Raw genomic sequence first — 20,043 nt, forward strand, 5'->3', positions numbered from 1 at the left:
TGATATCGTGCACAATCGTCCCCTCAACGCCCATTATCTCTCGGACACGTTCATTCCTGACACGTTCTCTCCTCGAGATTCCAGCCGATCTTCGCCAGAAATCCATCTCGGTCGCCTTGAGCATTTCTTGGGTCCGCTTCTTCAACTGCCACACTTCACTGCCATAGGTGATAATAGGCTTGACAACCGAGTTATAAATCCTCTTCTTGTTGTCTTTGGAAATCCTTTGGTCCCAAAGGATCCCATTAAGCATGGCGATGGCTTTCCTTCCTAGAAGATTACGGTCCCGAATGGCCTGATCCAGCTTCCCATCCGAAGTCAGGTTCACCCCCAGGTACTTGTATTGTTCGCAACTTTCTATATGTTGACCATCCTCCAGGACTATGCTTTGCTGAGCACCTCCGACTGACATCTTTTTTGTCTTACGGACACTAACCTCGAGGCCCCATTTGCGGTACTCCTCCACCAACTTCCGGGTCATATACTCCGCGTCATCGTGATCTTGACTTATGACTACCTGGTCGTCAGCAAAGCATAGCGTGAACAGTGTTTCTTGGTCATTTAGAGGGACGCCCATGCCGGCACACTTTCTTTTCCATTCCTTCAGAACGTGCTCTAGATATATCTTAAACAGCGTCGGTGACAGACAACATCCCTGCTTAAGCCCCTTGGTGACAAAAAAAACCGTCTGAAAGCCTTCCTTGGCACTTAATTCTAGCAAAAGCCCCCCGATAAAACTGCTTGACTCCCCAATAAGTCCTTTACTAAAACCAGTTTCTTCTTGGACTTCCCAGAGTTTCACAAGAGGAATACTATCATAAGCCTTTTCAATATCCAAAAACACTAAATGAAGCTCCTGGCCAACAATTCTCTTCTTTTCAGGTTAACTGGGTAACACAGAACAGATGATCAGCGGTAGACCGACCAGCCCTAAAACCTGCTTGCTCCTCCGCCTCGAACGGGGTCCCACTCCTCTTCGATCTTCGCTTTCAACACTTTTCCATAAATTTTACTTATCGTTCCTGTCACCGCTAACCCTCTGTAGTTCCCACAGTCTTTCTGTATTTATTCTTTTTTAAAATTTCTTGGGTTGAGACTCCAGCAAAATTTTGAAACACTTCAAGCAAATTTACCTCACTCATTGTCGAACAGGAGGCTGCAGAAAGTTTTGAAAATTTATAGTACAAATTTGATGCATTCCCACTGAAAATTCTCATATTTCTTAGGAAATTAATGTTTGATGAAGTTATTTATTGCGAAAAATGCAGACCTTTTCCTCTCTCTCCTAAGCCCCCAGAGGTACTGAGAGTTCTTTCTTTTCAAAGTTTTAGAGATAGCCTTCAAATTTCTGTCTACATAAGACTGCGCACTTTGCTATTCTCTTTTCACAGAGGAGCGCGTTTTACAATTATCTTTCCAGAAAAACAGCATATCACAGTTTTCTTTGCCAAAAGTAATGAGCTTAGTAGTTTTTTTCTGAAAAAATGAACTCGTTTCATGATTTCCTTCACAAAAAGACGTCCACTTTTTTTCATTTTTGGAGGTGCCGCATTTCTCCTGCTATTAGTCAATAGAAAACTTTCTGCACCCCTGAAAATCCTCTCAATGTTGAGTGTGTAACATTGGCAAATCCAGCAAGTTGGCAACATTGTTTTCTCTCCATAAAGACTTACACTATAGGAATACAGAGATTCTCCACTTTTCAGAAAGGTCAGGCGCTCCGATAAGAATTGATCATTCAATACAGGTTTAAATAGAGAGAAGCCAGCGTCACCAACCCGCGGGATCCTCTTCTGGCGTGTTAAGTATTTACAAACATTTCTTGTAAATTCACAGAGAAGAACTTGACTTTTCCATGTGAAAGCTTGATACTATCATGGTCTCCCATATTTTAAGAGTCACTTTCTTTGTTTGGTTTTTTTTTGTTTTTTTTTTTTTCATTAAATGCAGGCCCTAGACATTCAATTTTTCACCCTTAAGTCTTTACGTCTTTTGACTAGTCTCCAAGGTACCAAAAAAATTTCCAGTTGATACACGTATACTTTATTTTAATCTGCAAAATGCATCTGAATGGAAATAAAGATCTAAAAATTCTAATCCCAACGTACTATGACTGAGATGCATTTGCTAGCACAGTATCAAAGATAAGAGACCCTTCACTAGGCTCATGGCAATGGTGGACGCTTTTACTTTCAGGACTTCAACATTCAACTGTTGACCTACCTACTTAGTTGATGGTAAACAACGTGTTGGTAGGTTTGTTTTGTAAAACAAACCAAAGTTTGGAAAATTTGTTTGACTCATGACGTCACTCGAAGCTCATCATCCACCATGTAGGTAGGTCAACAGCTGAGAAAAAAATGATGACTATTGCTCCCTTATAATTATCTTTAAGGAGGTGTTGAATCTCCGAAAGTAAAAGCTTCCACCTGTCGCCAAGAGGCCACTGGAGGGTCTCGTATCTCTGCGTAGTACAAATATGCAGGAGAAATGCAAGGAGAATGACCGGGGGAAAAATTAATGAATGACCAAAAAAAAATTACCTGTTAATGTTAATCAATGACTAAACATGAGTATATTACAGGCAGGGAGTATACTGAAAACAACTTCTCAAATTTTATGATTGCTTGTGAGCCACGTCAGTCCTTCGTAGAGGCCGTCTCCCGTCGTTGCACAAGATGGCTGCACGTACCAGTTTCGATCTCGCATTCTAGTTAATCCTAATTTTTCTTGAATTTCATGAGGCTTCATTGCTGAAATATTCATCATAGAAAGGGCAATTAGATTTAATCATACTTCAATCACAAGAAAAATTAGGTTAAAATGATACAAATAATTTGTGACAAAAAGGAATTGATTTGATGGTTCACTGATCAGTTGATTCAACCTTTTTAAATTAAAAGTAAAGAAATAAAAACAAAAATAAGTAAATAAAAATCCCTTCATCTTGTAGAATGTGTCCACAGATTAGGTAGTACAATCCACACTTTAATGGAAATAGTTGGGTGTAACTTCAAACATACAAATTGTCTTGATGCATAAAATGAAACATTTTAGCAATTGATCAACTTTTAATTTAAGTTCGAACTACTTGAGGATCACATTGTTTATATTCACAAGCTCAGAAATATGACAAAATTATTCAAGTTGAAGGGTATAAAAAAATATTTTAAAATTTGAAATCTTGAAATCTTGAGTATTCTAGAGAAACAAAATGGTGACGAAATGCTGAGCTAGAATGCCACCAAGTGGTTCAAGAAAATAAGAGAGAAAATCTGATAAAAACAAAACGATAGGAAAAGACATCAAATAGAAAAAAGGAGCTTTTTCTTCCTTACTTATGGAACTTAGAGAAAATTTCAGTGTTAAGGAGAGGGTGGAAAACTTTAAAATATCCCTCAGACACCAATGATCTTAAGAGATTTACAGTAACATGCATCTGCTTTTAATAGTTCTTGTTGCTAATAATCATTCGACAAATAACTAATGTTGGATTTTCTGATACTCTAGAGAACAATGTGTCAAAATATGAGGCCATCGTTTGCCTTCTCTTTAGCTTTATCAGTATTTCATATGAATAGTTTCTTAGGCTGGCAATAATTTAAGTACTTGACTGCATTTTTCTCAGATTTACGATGTAGTGTTCTCTGACTTATAAACACTGCCTTAGCGTAATTTATTGGAATTTATGGGTGCTTTTTTGCACCAAGTTATGCAGAATCAACCCCTCACAACTGTGTTATTTTATTTTCTATTTTCGTCACCTTTAGGCCAAAAATTTAACAAAGGATGAAGTATAGGGAGAGATCAGACGGTGTAATCTGCCTGATGATTTGTGGGAGGATCGATTCCGATGGCGATTTGGAGTTGCAGAGCGCTCTAGTGCGCTGAGGTAGCGGCTTGATATGTATGTATGAAGTATAGAACTATTAACAACAACAGCTAGAAAAAGAAAAGCTTGCAAAAAGCGGAAGAGTGTACTGACCATTTGGTAAGTCTTGTTTGTTGGCGAAAATGAGGATAATTGCATCCCTCATTTCTCGGTCGTTAATAATCCTATGCAATTCTTGTCGTGCTTCATCTATTCTATCTCTATCGGCACAGTCTACGACAAATATTAATCCGTGCGTTCCTGTATAGTAATGCCGCCAAAGGGGCCTTATCTTGTCTTGTCCACCGACGTCCTGTTGGCACAAGGTCAATTGAATTAGTTAAGGATTAACATAAAAAAATGCTACTAGATCACAACTGGAGTCTCTAATTAACATACACTGAAAAGACTTGGGAAAAAAAATACAAAAAAAAATAAAGTAAAAAAAAGGGTAGGAGATTGTGTTTATCAAAAAAATGTTGTACTTTTGACTTTGTCATTTTTGTCTCTTCAAGGTCTTGCTATTTTTCCAATTTTTAAAGATCTACAAAATTGTTGGTAAGTTTCGTTTGTGGTCTAAGAGTATTTCAAGGACTTAACCAAAAGTATATTGATGGTCAAAGAGCAAGACCATGTATCTCCGTTTGCAACATTGTAGACTTCCTATCATGCTTTATTTTTCCTTTGAAAAACTAGTTAAAAATATCTTATTGAAAATTTACTTGACTTTCCTTCTCTGTTAGAGGAATATTCAGTACATATTTCAAGCTATGCAATTGGTTTGATTTTCTTCCAAGAAATGAAAAAGGAGCAGAAATTTTTAGACATCGGAATGGAGATATGCTGTTCTTTACTTTGGGCGTCAATATCTAAATATTTCATCAATTCGAGGAATGTCAAAAATTGTAATCTTATACTTTCATCCAAATTTTTAAACCTAGCAGCCTTGGAATTAGATGAGAAGAGGAGATTTTTTGGTATCTGGCAAGATGGTGAAAAATACATTAGAAAAATATTCAATTGATGAAAATTACGACGGCAAGTCGGACTTTTTACAGCTGGATAGATTAGAAATAAGAGAGACACTTCAGCTCAGGTACAGCTTAAAACCTGGTACAGCTTAAAACCAGGTACGGCTTAAAACCAGGTACTACCGCTTAAATGCACGTTCTTTTATTGTGAATTAAAGAGGCCGCTTTGACTGTAGTCTGAACGAGTAAAGCCTGCTTACAGCTTAGTGCACTAGAATTTTTTCTCATCAAATCACCAAATAATAACTACCCTGCTTGAATTTTTCAATTTTACAGAGTAAGCAATGTTTAAATAATTTCAAGTTACCTACCTAAAAAAAGCAAGGTTATTATGGAAGAGAAAAACAGGAGGAAATACTTACCCATACATTAAATTTAACATTTTTATAAGTCACTGTCTCGACATTGAATCCTACTGTGGGTATTGTGTTGACGGATTGCCCAACTTTCAATCTATACAAAATTGCTGGAGAAACATTGTTAAGGAAAACAGATAACTTTCAACAACAAAAAATTCAAGACTGAGATAAAATACAAACGAAAGACAAGTTGGAAAATCTTAAAATTTACTAGCAATAAATGAAGGCAAAAGATGAAAGATGAAGCAGAAAATGTCAGAAATTAGAATCTTAAAGATAAACGAATTAAAATGACTAAAATAACTTGACAGATATAAAATATAAAGCCTGCCTTCCAATAAGCGTTAGTAAAAAGATCTCTAAAAATAGGCCCCTCCTTACAGATGGAGAATTTCTTGCCAAGAGAATAGTTTTCATTGATACCACCGGTTTTTAGAAACTGGCTATTCTCTATTTATTATTTGTAATTAACGTCAACTTTTAACCTGCTTCAGTCAGAAATCAATCCAGTAAATCTCTGTTCATCTTTGATGCTCAACTTAAGCTTTAGCATATAATTCCATAATTGAACCAGGTTTGGCAGACAGAAACCGATTACTATCAAGTTGAGTCTTAGACAGCGGTTTGAAGTCCTCTTCCTCTCTGAGACTTAGTGTGGGAATACATTTTAACACTTAATTTAGTACACAAAATATTTCATCTTGACTTTGAATTTTCGATAAGAAAAATTGATGACTAGGTATTCAAGCTCAAAACTAGTCTAAATTTAATTATTTTCAAAAGGTGGGTTTAGTCCTTTCCAATCTAGTACTTTCTAAAGGGTGGTTCGAGTCCTTTCCAAAAAACTTGGTACGATTGGTGTATCTGTATTTAATTCCAAATCTATCTCCAAAAATGTTAAACCATTAGGTGCTCAACAGGTGGCTCTAAAAAGGGCCGTTCAATAGGCATGCTAACTAGCAGTGATAATGTTCGCTAAACTTGAGACTTGTCTCGGCTTTGAGCACAGAGTCAGCATCTACGGTCAGTGCAGCATGTGAGCAGGTGCACGCGTAACCACAGGCAGATGTGATTCTCTAGTGACAATAGTGCAATAAAATTCAATAAAATAATTGCAATAAAATAGTGTGAGAAAATTCATTCAAGAGGCTTAAAAGGATGATGAATTTGAGGTTTAAAATCAAAAGTATTACTGTGTATTGATTGATACTAACCATCAGTCTGATTCTGTGACTCAATGGAAACGAAGCAGTCCTATTGATAAGTCACCTAATTACTCACATGGAATCATGAGAGAGGAGCGTTACTTTGTCAATCGCCCCCTTATTCACTGGCAAAATTATGCTCCCCTCCAGGTAATGTACATGACAAAATTCTTAACTCGTCAATTGAATTGCTTCATTGGCAGCAATTCAAAGAATCAAGCTGCGGAATTAATTCCTTCATACTTATGTCAGTAGTCTGTCCAACTATGCTTGATCTTGGGTTAGTTTCTAGAATTTTTAGCAAAAGCGTGCTTATTTCGTCAGGCACAATTTTTACCAAGAGAAAAGGCTGCCTTGCGCTCCAATGAAGCAATTGCAATCGTGAGCCCTATTATATAAGTGCAACATTTGTATGCTAGTATTTGGTGACAGCAGACAGCGAACCGGTGAGATAAGATTGTGAGTTCTGTCTTATTTACTTTCATATTCTTTCAAAGCTGGAGAAGTATTTGACAGATATTAAATTCCATTTTCACTGAACATAATGGACATTAATGATTACATCAAATCCTGTATTGCTAATTAGTCACTTCAATTATTGTTCTTTGTTAACTTGCCAGGGCAAATTGGGCATTATGTAATGCAATGAATTCATAAGATTATCCATTCATCTGTCCATTATTTTAATTGTCTTTTTTTTATTCTTATTTATTTTTATTTAAATATACTCAACCCTTCTCCTCATTTAAACTTAATGGCATTTTCATTATGATTGAAATTATTTCAACGCCCAACTAATGAATCAAACAATCACGCAACTCACTTGTACTAGGTCAGAGTAAAAAACAAGAGAAATTAACGGTGGAACTTTGAAATAAAAATAATAAAAACTCTTTTGCACCTCAACTCAATATTACAGCAGACACATTTTGGGCTCCGGCCCATTGTTCCACTCAGAATAATTGAACTAATCCACCAGCTATTTAATCTACCGAATAACTATTTAACGTGCTAAGGAGTTTCTACTATTTTTATTTTAAATATTCACATTCAACTCATTTGTGAGTCGATAGTATGAACACAAATATTAAGTCCATCGAACTTCTTATTACTTTGATTTCACCCATGATTTACTTTCCGTACAATTTATTTTACTTAGTCATTTTCTTAGGTTTCACCACCGCTCGTATCGGAATTTGTTTTAAAATGGAAACAGTTGCTTTCATACGCATAGAAAAAGCGCATGAGGGACACCAACATGACTAGACAAAAAAAAATATCACAATAAAATTTAAAAAATTTAAAATTTTCTGAAAAGAGGCGGCTGGACGCTTCAGCACCCCTACTTTAAGCTTTCGGTTTTAATGACCTTTAAGAGGCTTTATAATAATTAATGGAAAATCTTCATTGATGGTGGTTGCATCCGTTTCGAAGGTTACAGGAGTTTTATGTCTCAGCTAGATTAACAGCCAAAATAAGAACAGGTTCCTTGAAACGAGACGTCATTCATCTCAATTTGTCTCCGTTCTTAGACCTGTAAAAACCTATATGGTGATGAATGAGAGTGGAGATAAAACGACAATAACTTTGCCATCATAAAAAGTATAATTCACATACATACTAAAAAGTAAGTAAATACATCGAGTTTTTTCTTGCTCCTTGGGAGTGAGAAGCTGGAGGTAAAAGTACTCTATTGTAACTCATTTAGCAAAGGAGCACTGGATAATTAAAGGGAAACATGGAAGTCAAGCATTTGAAAAAAGAAGAGCAAATTAAACTGAAGAAAAAAGAGAGAAGAGATAAATATTTGAGACTGGCTACAAAATATGAAGTTTGTGAAGGATACTTGTTTTGCCGGCTGCATCAAGACCTAACATGAGTATTCTCATTTCCTTGTTGCCGAATATTTTTGACAATAGCTTGCCCATCTTACTGTTCTTCTGTGGAAAGAATAACAATTAACATAGAGATTAATAAAACGTTGTAAATTACTAGCTTAAAAAAGGTCATAGGGCCAGGAGCACCAAAAAAATGCGATTACCTACTACAAAATTGAATTGGTCAGTTACAAAAGGGCTCAAGCGTTAAAAATAGGAATTCAAGAAAAATGGTGATAACCGTTTTAATTGACCTCTTATAAATCTCAGAGCTCTAAAATATTAGAGCGATGAATTAATTAATCACATTATCAATTAATCTGCAATTTAAAACGTGTTGGTTCATACAGTTTCTACTGTTTTTTCCATACTTTGATATCTGGCGCTTGAGCCCTTTTGTAACTGACCGATTCATTTGTGTTTTAAAAAAAACACATGCAGCGCCTGATGATCAGTTCCCGCATGAAACCACTGTAATTCACCTTACTTTATCTTTCGGTGAAAAAATTCTAGGGCATAAAATTTTCAATCAAAAAACAATTGGACATAAATAATCTCACATATTCCATTTGGAAATTGAAATTTGAGTATGCCAAAAATGGTACTTACTGCTTTTTCTATGATACAAGCACTCTAAAAGCTTCGTTTGGGGCACTTAAATGCAGAAATTTTTAAGACTATACTGAGAGCGGATAAAATTAAGGAGAAGAATGAGATGCCATTATCATGAAGACCAAACGAAAAAAAATAATGACTTAAACCCAATGAAAAATTTTACTTAGGCAAAGGAAACTGTTTTTCCAATTTAGAAAACACCAAGGAAGAGAATGTACCTACCCTAGAAAAAGCAGAATGCTAAGGTAATGGAAGGCATAGATATCAGGCGGTTGAGGGTATGTTGCTAAATCCTTCATTTAGCATTTGCAATCACACACTCCCATGGCTGCATTAATGACTGCTTTTATTCTTGAATCATCTGCAGGATATAAGCTCACAATGTCCTCGATCTATTCCTGTAACATAAACAAAAAGCAAAGGAAAAATCAGTTCCGTTGAATTTAATACTACACTAGATGCTCTTATGGTTATCAGTTGTATTCAGTTTTGAAAAATGGGAAGTAGACACAGGATGCTGGGACAAAGCTAGTTCTTTTGGTGCATAGAGAGAAAATTTCACGAGAGCGATATTTGTAAAGTTGGATCAAACCATCGTCAAAGTATTCAAAAGGATAAATTGCACATATCAACGTTTCTTTTACGAAAGAACGTAGCTAAATTTCAATGTTGACGAATTTCCTCTTGCAAATTGCAGTTTTAGGTACCAGAAAAATATTGGACTAGTCTAACTAAAAATTTCGCTGATTTTGCTCCTGATTTCAAACAAAAATCAGACAAATTTTGGACAAAAATTGCACAGATACATTTTTGTAAAAAATTGAGTAGTTTCGGTCAATTTTGGAATCTTGGGATGAAAGTATTACATTCCTCCTTCTAAGAAACGAGAGTAGAGAATATGGTAGAGTGAAAACGTTTTTTCAAAACATGTTTTCTAAGCCACGAACTTGAAACGATTATCGATTATAGGTCGAGCTCCGGAACTGTCTGAAGAGCTACAAACAAAAGATAGAAAGGACAAATTACAGAGATGAAGGACCGCAAGGCAGACAATCCCAAGAAAAAAGAATTGAAATCCATCCCTTGAATTATTTAAACAATTCCTTGGAGGAAGGAACAGATTCAAAGGGAGGAAATTAAGCTAGCTGCAACTGCGGGTGTCTCATCAATGATTCAAGGCGCAAAATAGCGGGGATCCGTTCGGAACGGCTCACAGCTCACATACGTGTGTTAATGGTCGAGTTACATAAACTTGTGTGTAGGAGAAATACTCGGTTACGTTGAGCCAGATCTCCAGATCAACGCTGCCACGCTAAGGAAGAACGCCGTATGAACGTTCGAGAGTTGCCGAATTTCCTTCGATAAAATGTTTATTTTTGAGGAAAATTAAGAATATTTTTCGTTGAAATTTTTGGACGTTTTAGATCAAATTACTAACAATATTAACTGAGAAATTGGTAGAAAAATATTCAAAAAATTTCCTGAAAATAAGTGATTTGCCGGAGGAAATTAGGCGACGCCCGAAGGCTCATACGGCGTTCTTCCTTAGCACGGTAGAACGATCCTGGTCCCTTCGATTCCTCCAGTTGAGTGCATGGGCGGACAAGATTTCAGTAAGTTCACGCTCATCGCCAACATACCAACAGTTAATTGCAGTGGCTGTAAGGACTTACAAGAACTGCGGCGACTAGCGTGCCAAAATGAGAATTTAAAAAAAAAAAAAAAAAAAAAAAAAAAAAAAAAAACCGAAAAATAGAGCTTTACGGAATTATACGTGTCCACACGACCACGAATCAGAGACCAGCGAATAATCTCAAAATTTTTATCGGAATCGCAACACGTGCGATGGCCAAAACAAAAATTCCTACGAAATACAACCAACGTTTCCTGGTGACCGAATCCATCATGCCTCAGGTAAAATACTTAGATAGAGACTTGATACTTAGATACTTGGAAATAGATTGGCGAAGAGTCAGTTGAGGGTTGCCTCGTAAGCGTTATCCCAATATTTTTGTAACTTGAAACTCAGTCATTTCAAAAAAAAAGAAAAAACCAGATTAAAAAATTGACGTATCTTGGGTTGATTTTTGCACGACACTTGGAGAGAGGAAAGATATCTCTTATATTATGTTTTGTAATATTATTCCGAAACATAAAATCAGCCAGAGATTTTGCGCCGTTGTGAGTTGTACCTTAAACCATTTTTTGGTATCACATTCGCATTTTTAGTGCAATCGCGGAGCTTTAAATTGGATTTTAAAGACATGAATGACATGAGTTTTGATAACATATGTAAAATATTAGGTGAATGACGAAAAATTGTCACTGAAAAAAGCATCAACATGGGTAAAGAGGAAGAAAAATACTGGAAGAGAGAAACAAAGAGAAATCAACGATCGAAACCCGTTCCGAGTATAAATCATTGATGGGAGAAGTTCAATGTTTCTTCGAAGAGCGACGAATGAAATATTCCTGTGTGGGTGCATCGGTCGGGTCGTCAAACAGTGAGAAGTGCCAATCAACCCATAAACAAGGTAATTAATTGGCGTAATTACATATGCGCCGCGGCCGCTGCAACAGCTATGCGATAAGGAGCCAATTCGCTCACGGGGACATCCGTCAAGTTTAGACTACCCGCCGAGCAGCTCCAAATCACGTGCGCCAAATTTACCTCTCAAAATTAAAACCCTTTAAAAGCTTTAGAGCTACAAACACTTTAAAACATCTATTTTAGGCCCAGCCAATTTTTCTTTGCACATTATTTAAGAGGGAAAAGGTTGCAGATTTTCAACTATCGTAAATTTTATTTAACTTGTGGACTATGCCTATCAAGGACAAATTGACCTGAAGCTATCATTTTACGTCAATCATACACACACTGTATGAAAAAAAAAAGCCGAAAAAACTACCAATAATCCGGAGTGTTATTCGAATTTAGAAAAGGAACTAGGGGCCTGTGGCCGCTACGCGGCCGCCAACCACTGAAAAAGAAACTACACGTAAAAAATAGCAGAACAACCATGTTCAAGTTATTTCAGAGATGAATGGATTCAAAGGCCGACGGGTGGACGCGAATGAAAGCGTATTTATCTCTGATTCCAACGGTATGCACCACTTTTTATGTTTTTTTTCGATCACGGTTTTTAAAAAGCTACACACACTTTTTCTGAAGAGTTTCCTTGCAGTTTTCTAAATGATCTCAAATCAAAGCGTCGAAAATTTCGACGTGATATTTTCGTTCGTTCTGTTTTCTTTGTGTTAAACCAAAATTAATTCTACGCGAATCAAGTTTCAGATTCCCTGCACCACTTAAACATCGTCCGAGTTCTGAATCGTTGCAATTAAGATACATATTTGCCTTTAATTGTGGTACAAACCGGCAGGGGCCGTCCAAAGAAGGACGCGTGGTCCTAGTTTTGCGGCAATTTTAGCGTTGCGCAAGCCAGGGAACTGAGCGCGGAGCGCGGTCGAGTGTCGAGTCATTTGGCGCAATGCGTGAAGTATTCCAGTAGTCTTGCAGGCGCTGATATAAGTTTGACGCCTACCGCACCGTATTTGGCGCTTCGAACTCGCGTTTAGGATAATAAATAACGAAAAATCGCGCACCTCCCAACGGGACCAACGGGACAACCGTTTTTGCCGAGGGGGCGAGGGGGGCCGGGCACGCCGGCCGATCCCTATATTTTTCCCGCCGTCGGGGGACCGGGACCGTCGAGCCGGTACCACCCGCGCACGGATCGGCCCGGCGGTTCGCGCTGAATTTCGACGCAAAGAAAAGGCTTACGGAATTATATATGGTGATGATTGGTAACTTTTCCAACCTTCTGCTGCGGTAAGTAAAGCATTCGGGTATAAAAAATAGGCTAAAAAGCAAATCATACCTCAAAAAGTTACAGCTCGGCTAAATTTTTGGTTCTTTTGAGCTTTGAAAGCTCACCTAGAAAACTAATGAACTTTCCTTAAAACCTGCAGCAAGCTTGGTAAAAGAAAATTTGATCCAATGCAAGCGGAAGGAACCAAGCCAAATCGGTTGAAAAAGAGGGGAAAAAGCTCGAAATTCGGACGACCATCTGTGAGAAAAAAAGTTCTAGCTCCGATTTTTCCAAATTCAATATTTCCTTCACCTTTCAATTATTCTCACCTCCTCAAAATATGGTTCGGTTTCTCACGCTTAACTGGGTCAGACCACGAGGATACAGTGGCAAGGGGTGAATGATCGATTTTCGATATTTCTCTACTTGAAACTATGGTAAAGAATCGATTATTAAGGTGTTCGATGTGAACACCCTGTTTATCGATACTTTGCCATAGGTTTAAATGGCAGATTAATCGATACATCGCAAAGCACGCCACGCCACTGCGAGAATAACTACGATGTTAATAACGAATCACGGGTTGGATCTAAAAAAGCAGGCGGGCCACCTGGAAAAATAGGCCAATTATTAGCGACTGCACTTGTTGTTGCAGCCGCCATGCACCTTGCACCATGCACTATGCACCGCGCGTAGGTTCTCAACCGATCGCAAGCGTGAACTTGCATAATGAATTCCACCGCCTTTACCTACATTTGAATTTTAAGGAGGCCTCTCTACCGTCTCAGCCTATCCCCCGCTTTCTTCGCCCCTTCCTAGCGTTTACGGGGAGTCTTGCAGGGTGAGAAAAAATCAACTGGATTTCTCTGCCGCTAAAAATAAAGCTACTTGTACATGTCATAGAATCAGCGAAAAATGATAATTTGTTATCATTTTTCACAAGTTCTCAACGCAACATTTCTTTCTCAGTGCTGAACCAACAATAAGTCTCATTCCTCTCCTTCTCGGTGCAAGATAAACCTGTGATCTGAGAATTCACCGTGAGATCGACCCATATCGCCCAGTGACGAGGCGTCAATGATCGATTATCGATATTTCTCAATTTGAAGCCAACGTAAAATGTCGATTATTGAGGTGTTCGTTGCGAACATCCGGTTTATCGATATTTTTTCAACAGGCTTAAATAGCAGATCAATCGATTTATCGCAAAGCACGCCACGTCACTCATACCGCCTCGCAATATAGAGGCAATAAAATCATCAAATTGTCAGCTGCGTGCTAAGGAAGAACGCCGTATGAACCTTCAGGCGTTGCCAAATTTCCTCTGGTAAATCACGAATTCTGGAAAATTTGTCAATATTTTTCCTTCAATTTTTCAGATCATTTTGTTCGCGATTTCACCTAAAGTTCCTGAAAATTTCAAAGAAAAATACCCATTAATAACTATTTTTTGAGAGGAAATTTGGCAACTCTCGAATGTTCATACGGCGTTCTCCCTTAGCACGGCAGTGTGGGCGATAAGCGAAAAAATTCAAGTTTCGAAAGTTACCAGGGTGGGTTGGGGGCCGCTTCAGACTTTCTTGTGTTGGTACAAGTAATAGACACCGATCCCTATGAGCGTCAAGTCGAAAAAGAGGCAATCGACACAAAATTGAAGAACATTCAACAGTGCTTCTAGAGCCATTTTTAAGTGAACTTAACGTAGAAAAAGCTGGACGGAAGTTGGCGCTATACTCCTACAGATGCCCGTTCACGAAAGATAAGGCCGATGTCCGCTGTCGGTCACTTGACAAAACTACAGGATGCGACGCGACGACTGTGTAACATGGAACTCCCTCGTTTAATATGGTTACGTTACACAAGAGGCGCTTCGAGTCTTCGAATCAAGTTCAACTAGTTAAGTTCAACTTTAAATCTTCGAATCAAGTTAACACGGTCGATGAACAAGGACAAAAAAAAGAGCACAACATCCGTGTATAAAAAGAGGAAAGATTGTAAAAAAGGAGATGGAATGAGATGATCTGTGTGGTCTTCCAGAACACGGAAAACATTTGAACTGATGATTAAAATCAGTGATTACATCGATTAAACTGTGTATTCAGATTGCCGCGGAGGCTTGAAAGATTACGTGATGTTATTGGATGAAGACCAAAACAGGTCAAAATGAAAGCCATACAGATGGGTTTCTGCGCTCATTTCTGGTAGGTCAATCAAAAGACAAAGAAAGATCAATTTTTTTTGGAACGTCTGACACAGTTTTTTCCACACACAGCCAAATTCTCTGGATTCTTAGTGGCAAAAGTTTTGACCGTTTAATACTCTCGTGACATAAGCATGCTAATTTTTTTTTGAAAAATCCCACAAATATACAAATTAGCCCCATGAACATTATTACGTGTGTCAGAGATCTCATAATTTTTTCCGGCAGAACTGTTGACCCACCTCAGAAATACGATTGTTTTGGGCCCTAAGAGCTTGAAAAATCGAGTTGCCCATACTCTCCCTTCAAAGATACTCTAATTTGACGTAGCTCTCGAGACGAAAGCACTAAACCGTTTTTCCAGTGCTTTTCCTCTAGTGTTAGAGGATACCAGCCGGCGCGGTGGGTGACGAAACGGAAAGCATGAATTGGGAATGGGCGGAAATAGTTTTCACTTTTGAGCGTTGACTATGCACTTGGGCGGTGGGCAACGGGCGGCGGCGGTGAGCAGGAAATACAGGATCAAGTTGGTATGGCTCTGGCTCTAGGAGCGAGAAACGAACGGGCGACAACGACCCCGGTTGGAATAACAAAAACACAAACGCGGGGTGCTCCCGGCTCCCGGTTTCGGAGTCCGGGGATCCGAATAACAGGCCAAAATCCAAAGAGCGCCAAAGTGTGGGAGTCACTCCATGCACGGAAAGCCCCGCAGTTTTTCAGCGCTTCCGCGGATCCACCATCAACCCATGGTTGCCACATCAGCTCCTCGCGCCTCACTTCGAAGACAATAATTTGAAGAGTGAAAATTCAACTACTCGTACCCGTCTCTAAATTACGTAACGCTCTGGACCGGGAGGGGGGGGGGTGTTGTTGAGGAAAGCGTTACACCATTTTGTTTTTTAGGTGTTAGAGGATAGGGACCTACGTCACAAAAGCGTCACGAGGGGGAGGGGGGTGGTGGTGTCAAAAATGCTGGGGAGTTGAGTAATATACCATTATACCTACATTTTAGATGTGTTACAACAGAAAGGCAGATCGTTTAATACAAAACAGTGGCAACCTATTTTAAAGCTCCATCAACAGGGTCCTGGCCTGATCGTCCTCGGGGACTCGATACCGAGAGTGATAAGGACGAAGATTAGCACAGAATCTTTGTTCTCTATCCAGCCCCAGCACTGGTGCAGTGGTGCTACCTTTATTGCTATTTTCCCCCTGTAGGCTTTCTTGGTTGTGTACTTGGTCTGTGTGTATGTGTGTTGTTGTGCCTTAAAATGCAGCGTTTGCCTGTGTGGAGAATCGGGAACAAGCCAAAAGGCAAAAACGCCGGACCGGCCGTGCTAAGGAAAAACGCCGTATGAACATCCAAGAGTTGCCAAATTGCCCCGGATGAAACGTTTATTTTTGAAGAAAATTATGCTCTTTTCGCTGTAAAATTTTCATACGCTTTAGATTAGATTGCGAACTAAATTGTCGGAAAAAATTGAAGAAAAATATCCACAATTTTCCTAGAAAATTGGGTTTTTATCGAAGAAAATATGGCAACGTCCGAAGGCTCATACGGCGTTCTTCCTTAGCACGGCAGAGCAAGCGGTCCAAGTTTTGGAACTATCTGCGCCCTTGACTTTGAGTGGTCAGGCCTCGGAAGTAGAATTGGACCGCGCGCATTGAGCAGAAAGGAACCAAGCTACATCAGCTACTGCCAAATTTAACCGGGCAATTTAATTTTTTACAAGAAAACGTTTGTGCAGATTCCTTTGAAAATGTTAAGGAAGTTGCTTCGTACCATGCAGAAAATTCACTACAATTAGCACAAAAATCCGCACAACCGTTTTCACGTAAAAAATCAAAGTGCCCACTTAAATTTGGCAACAGCTGATGTGGCTTGGTTCCTTTTTGCTTAACGCGGTACAGTTAATCTACTGTCCCTAGTGTCTCTACTATTTTGATTATAAAAGAATAGTTTTCTGAACCTCAAATGGAATAATTATTCTTTTTTGTGCGAAAAACGGGCTTGTGTTTGAATAACTTACAAAATTAACGGAGTAAATGTCGTACAGAGCAACAGCAGTTGGGACTGCGGCGAACAGCATTAAATGGAAAACGGAGAGGACGGCCAGCCAAGAAAAGAACCCCATGGCTCCTCGAGTGGCTTGGACGCTTCGGCTAGAACTTCGAACGATGGGAAAGTCTCGGATCCTTCCAAGAAAATCTGACGAACCCGAAAAACAAGAATACCTTTGAGTTAGATTCGGCTAACACAGAAAGTTCTATTGAAAGTGCACCTCGATATCTTTAGAGGGTTGAGGCACAGTCAGGAAAGCCAGAGGGCTAGGTGATCATCATAATGTAAAAACAAACGGTGACTGTACTTGCCAAAATAGCGAAGGCCTGAGCTCTATTTAAATGCCGCTGCATGAAATTAAAAATGGCCACCTGGATGGGAAAAGGGTAATAAGGCTGATTCATGGGCAACATGATGTGAGCTAACGGAAGGTTGGGGCATTGGATTTTTTTTATTTATTTTTATTTAATGGCCGATAGAAACACCAGAATCAAGAGCTCAAGTCAGAAAGGTCTCAAAACGGAAAGAGATAATATAAACAAAATCGCACTGTCTAGAGAGTTTACATTTTTTCTAATCGGGTAGTCGTTGACTAATTCCACTCAAAATCGATGAAATCGACTAATGATATAAAAAGAGACTTCAGGTCCACTTTCACGAACCATGATTCATTATGATTAATTGTTTTTGTAGCCCAATATTATCACTGTGGTTCAGATCAAATTGGTAGATTACTGAACAAATTACTTTCCACGGAGGCTCAGAGCTATACTCGATGAAAAAAATGTTGTAAGTATTCCGTCTTAAAAATAAAGAGTTGCGATGATTCGATTCGTATGAAAGTCTCTGCGAATAAAAATGGCACCCTTTAGGAATCATTATGCGGGCAAGGAAACATTCGCAGAAAAGAAAATTACCTGATCACGCACAGGTTTTATTTATTTATTTCTATTAAATTTATCAATTTCTAATATTAAAATGATGTCTCACATCAAGATGAGAGCCAAGCATTAAAATTACCGGTCGTAAATACGGACTGAATGAAAGTCTTAAAATATACACTGGGAAAAAAACACATTGGATCTAGAGTCCAGACTCTTGAAAACATTGACAAGAAAAAATACTCTTGATTCAATCGAATTTTTGCTTGAATCAAAACGAAATCCGCTTAAATTCGGAGGCTTGGTTCTTGATTTAAGCTAGATTCTGATTGAATCAAGAGAACTTTTTCTTGTCGATGTTTTTAAGAGTCTGGACTCTAGATCCAATGTGTTTTTTTTTTTCCAGAGTACTGGATCGACGCCTGAACCTTTAAAACAACCCCGAATTTTCGTTTCCTTGCGAAAACCTCAAATAGATTGCGAAACTCTGAAATTAATTCATTTTCACAATAAACCAAACAACGAATTTTCAAAAACTTCAAAGTCGGCAAAAAAAAAATAGCATTATGCAATTGACTACAGGCTAAGTACATCTCTTCAACTTTCGACAATTTGTTTTCCAGCAAAATTTTGACGATGTCTTCCACAAGTCTTAGAACATAAAATAGTGAATCTGCATGTTTTCTTGATGGCAGATACCTCTTTAATTTTTATTTAAGCTTTTCCTCAAGACCAAAGACGGACGTATATTCGGGAAAAATAAGATGACAAGCGACTTACAGACAACACCGCTAACCGTATACGATGTCCAATAAGAGAATCCCTAAGATAATAGCCAGAATGTTGTTGACGTAGGTGCCCAAAATCCACATCCTGAACCCGATCCAGGCGAGAAGACTAAGAGGAAAAGTAACGTAGTAGTAAGAGCAGAGTGCAGCGTTGACAACGTGGTCTCGTGAATGAGACGAAGTCGAAAAGTTAGGTTAGGTTCCCGCGCTCACGACCGAAGCGTCGTCGCACAAGGGCGAGCAACTTCAAATTTTCTTTCGAAAAAAATTAATTGTGTATTATACTTGAGAGGACGAAAGTTCGGCAATCAAAACTTAAAATAATCGTTGGATGTTGGATTCGTTGTTCCCTGTGATGCCTTGTCTCCACGGGACGTTTTCATGGGATTTGTCCCAAATTCGAATCGCAGGATTGAAACTTCGGGATTTTCTCCAGTTACCGTCTCCACGGGACGGGGCTCATACAGTCCTGCGACTAGTTTGCGCGGGAAGATAAATTAGTTAAAGTCGAGTATTTAACCGGTATTAAAATGATAATTGCACTCAATTGACAATTAGACACATTATTTTAATTAAACAAACATGAACAATGTAGTAATGAATAAAATATCGCACAATTCGTTTTCACTTCTTCTTCTTCTCTCAGTGAGTCCTAGGAGTGCAAGTACCATACTTGGTACTGGGAAAAATATTGATTAACTCAATATTTTTCCCAACTTCGTAAGTGGGATTTTTCCCTGGGACAAATCTCGTGAAACGGCTCGTGGAGACAAGGCCTGAGAATTCGTTGGCAGAATTTAAAAGGCTTGCGAGGCGTGTAACTGACCTGCGCAGACCTCCTTCGCTCGAGAAAAAGTTTCAGTTGGATGAATATAAATTCCAATTGATAATTCTCGGACGAGTATGTTGAGTCAACAGCAAATCTCCCTGTTTCGAAAGGTATGTCTGTTATTTCGAAGAGACGTCCTGTCACTTTGAAAAAATGTCCGATTGACTCAACGAAAGTTCTCGGCCGGGTATTGTTAACTGGAAAATTCTTCTCAGTGCGGTGCGGTGTCGAGAAAAGTTGGGTGAAAAGGAAATAAGAGGACAATTTGAGAGGTTCCTGAGAATATCAGCGCAAGTATTGGCGCCGATATTTTTGTCCCTTTTATGTATAGCACCTGAATAGGGTAAGTATAATACTGGCGCATCAAGAGGAAGACCATCTAAAACGCTTCCGGACTTCCCAGGGTTAATTATTAATATTGCTTGATATTGCCTGCAATTGCACGACTGTCAGTGGACTATGACTCGCTATGGAGAATTTCCTGTCTTCTCTTCAAATTGCGGTCCGATTATA

At 38.7% G+C, this 20,043-nt stretch overlaps 1 protein-coding gene across 11 annotated transcripts in view; it reads right to left on the reverse strand.

Annotated features, from left to right (window-relative positions):
• Arf6 (ADP-ribosylation factor 6) overlaps nucleotides 1-20,043 on the reverse strand; it is a 48,400-nt gene that overhangs the window by 4,613 nt on the left and 23,744 nt on the right. For 2 of the 11 annotated variants that reach the window (XM_019046713.2, XM_072301995.1), the window contains exons 2-6: nucleotides 9,181-9,356; nucleotides 8,313-8,406; nucleotides 5,265-5,368; nucleotides 3,986-4,184; nucleotides 2,544-2,753 (exon numbers count right to left, since the gene is read on the reverse strand). In XM_019046713.2, coding sequence (XP_018902258.1) covers nucleotides 2,611-2,753; nucleotides 3,986-4,184; nucleotides 5,265-5,368; nucleotides 8,313-8,394 — 528 coding nt within the window. In that variant the 5' untranslated portion in view covers nucleotides 8,395-8,406; nucleotides 9,181-9,356 and the 3' untranslated portion in view covers nucleotides 2,544-2,610. The other 9 variants (XM_019046708.2, XM_019046711.2, XM_072301993.1 and 6 more) reach the window with 9 other exon arrangements.

The sequence above is a fragment of the Bemisia tabaci genome, chromosome 6 (genome assembly GCF_918797505.1).
Source record: "Bemisia tabaci chromosome 6, PGI_BMITA_v3".
NCBI lineage: Eukaryota > Metazoa > Arthropoda > Insecta > Hemiptera > Aleyrodidae > Bemisia > Bemisia tabaci.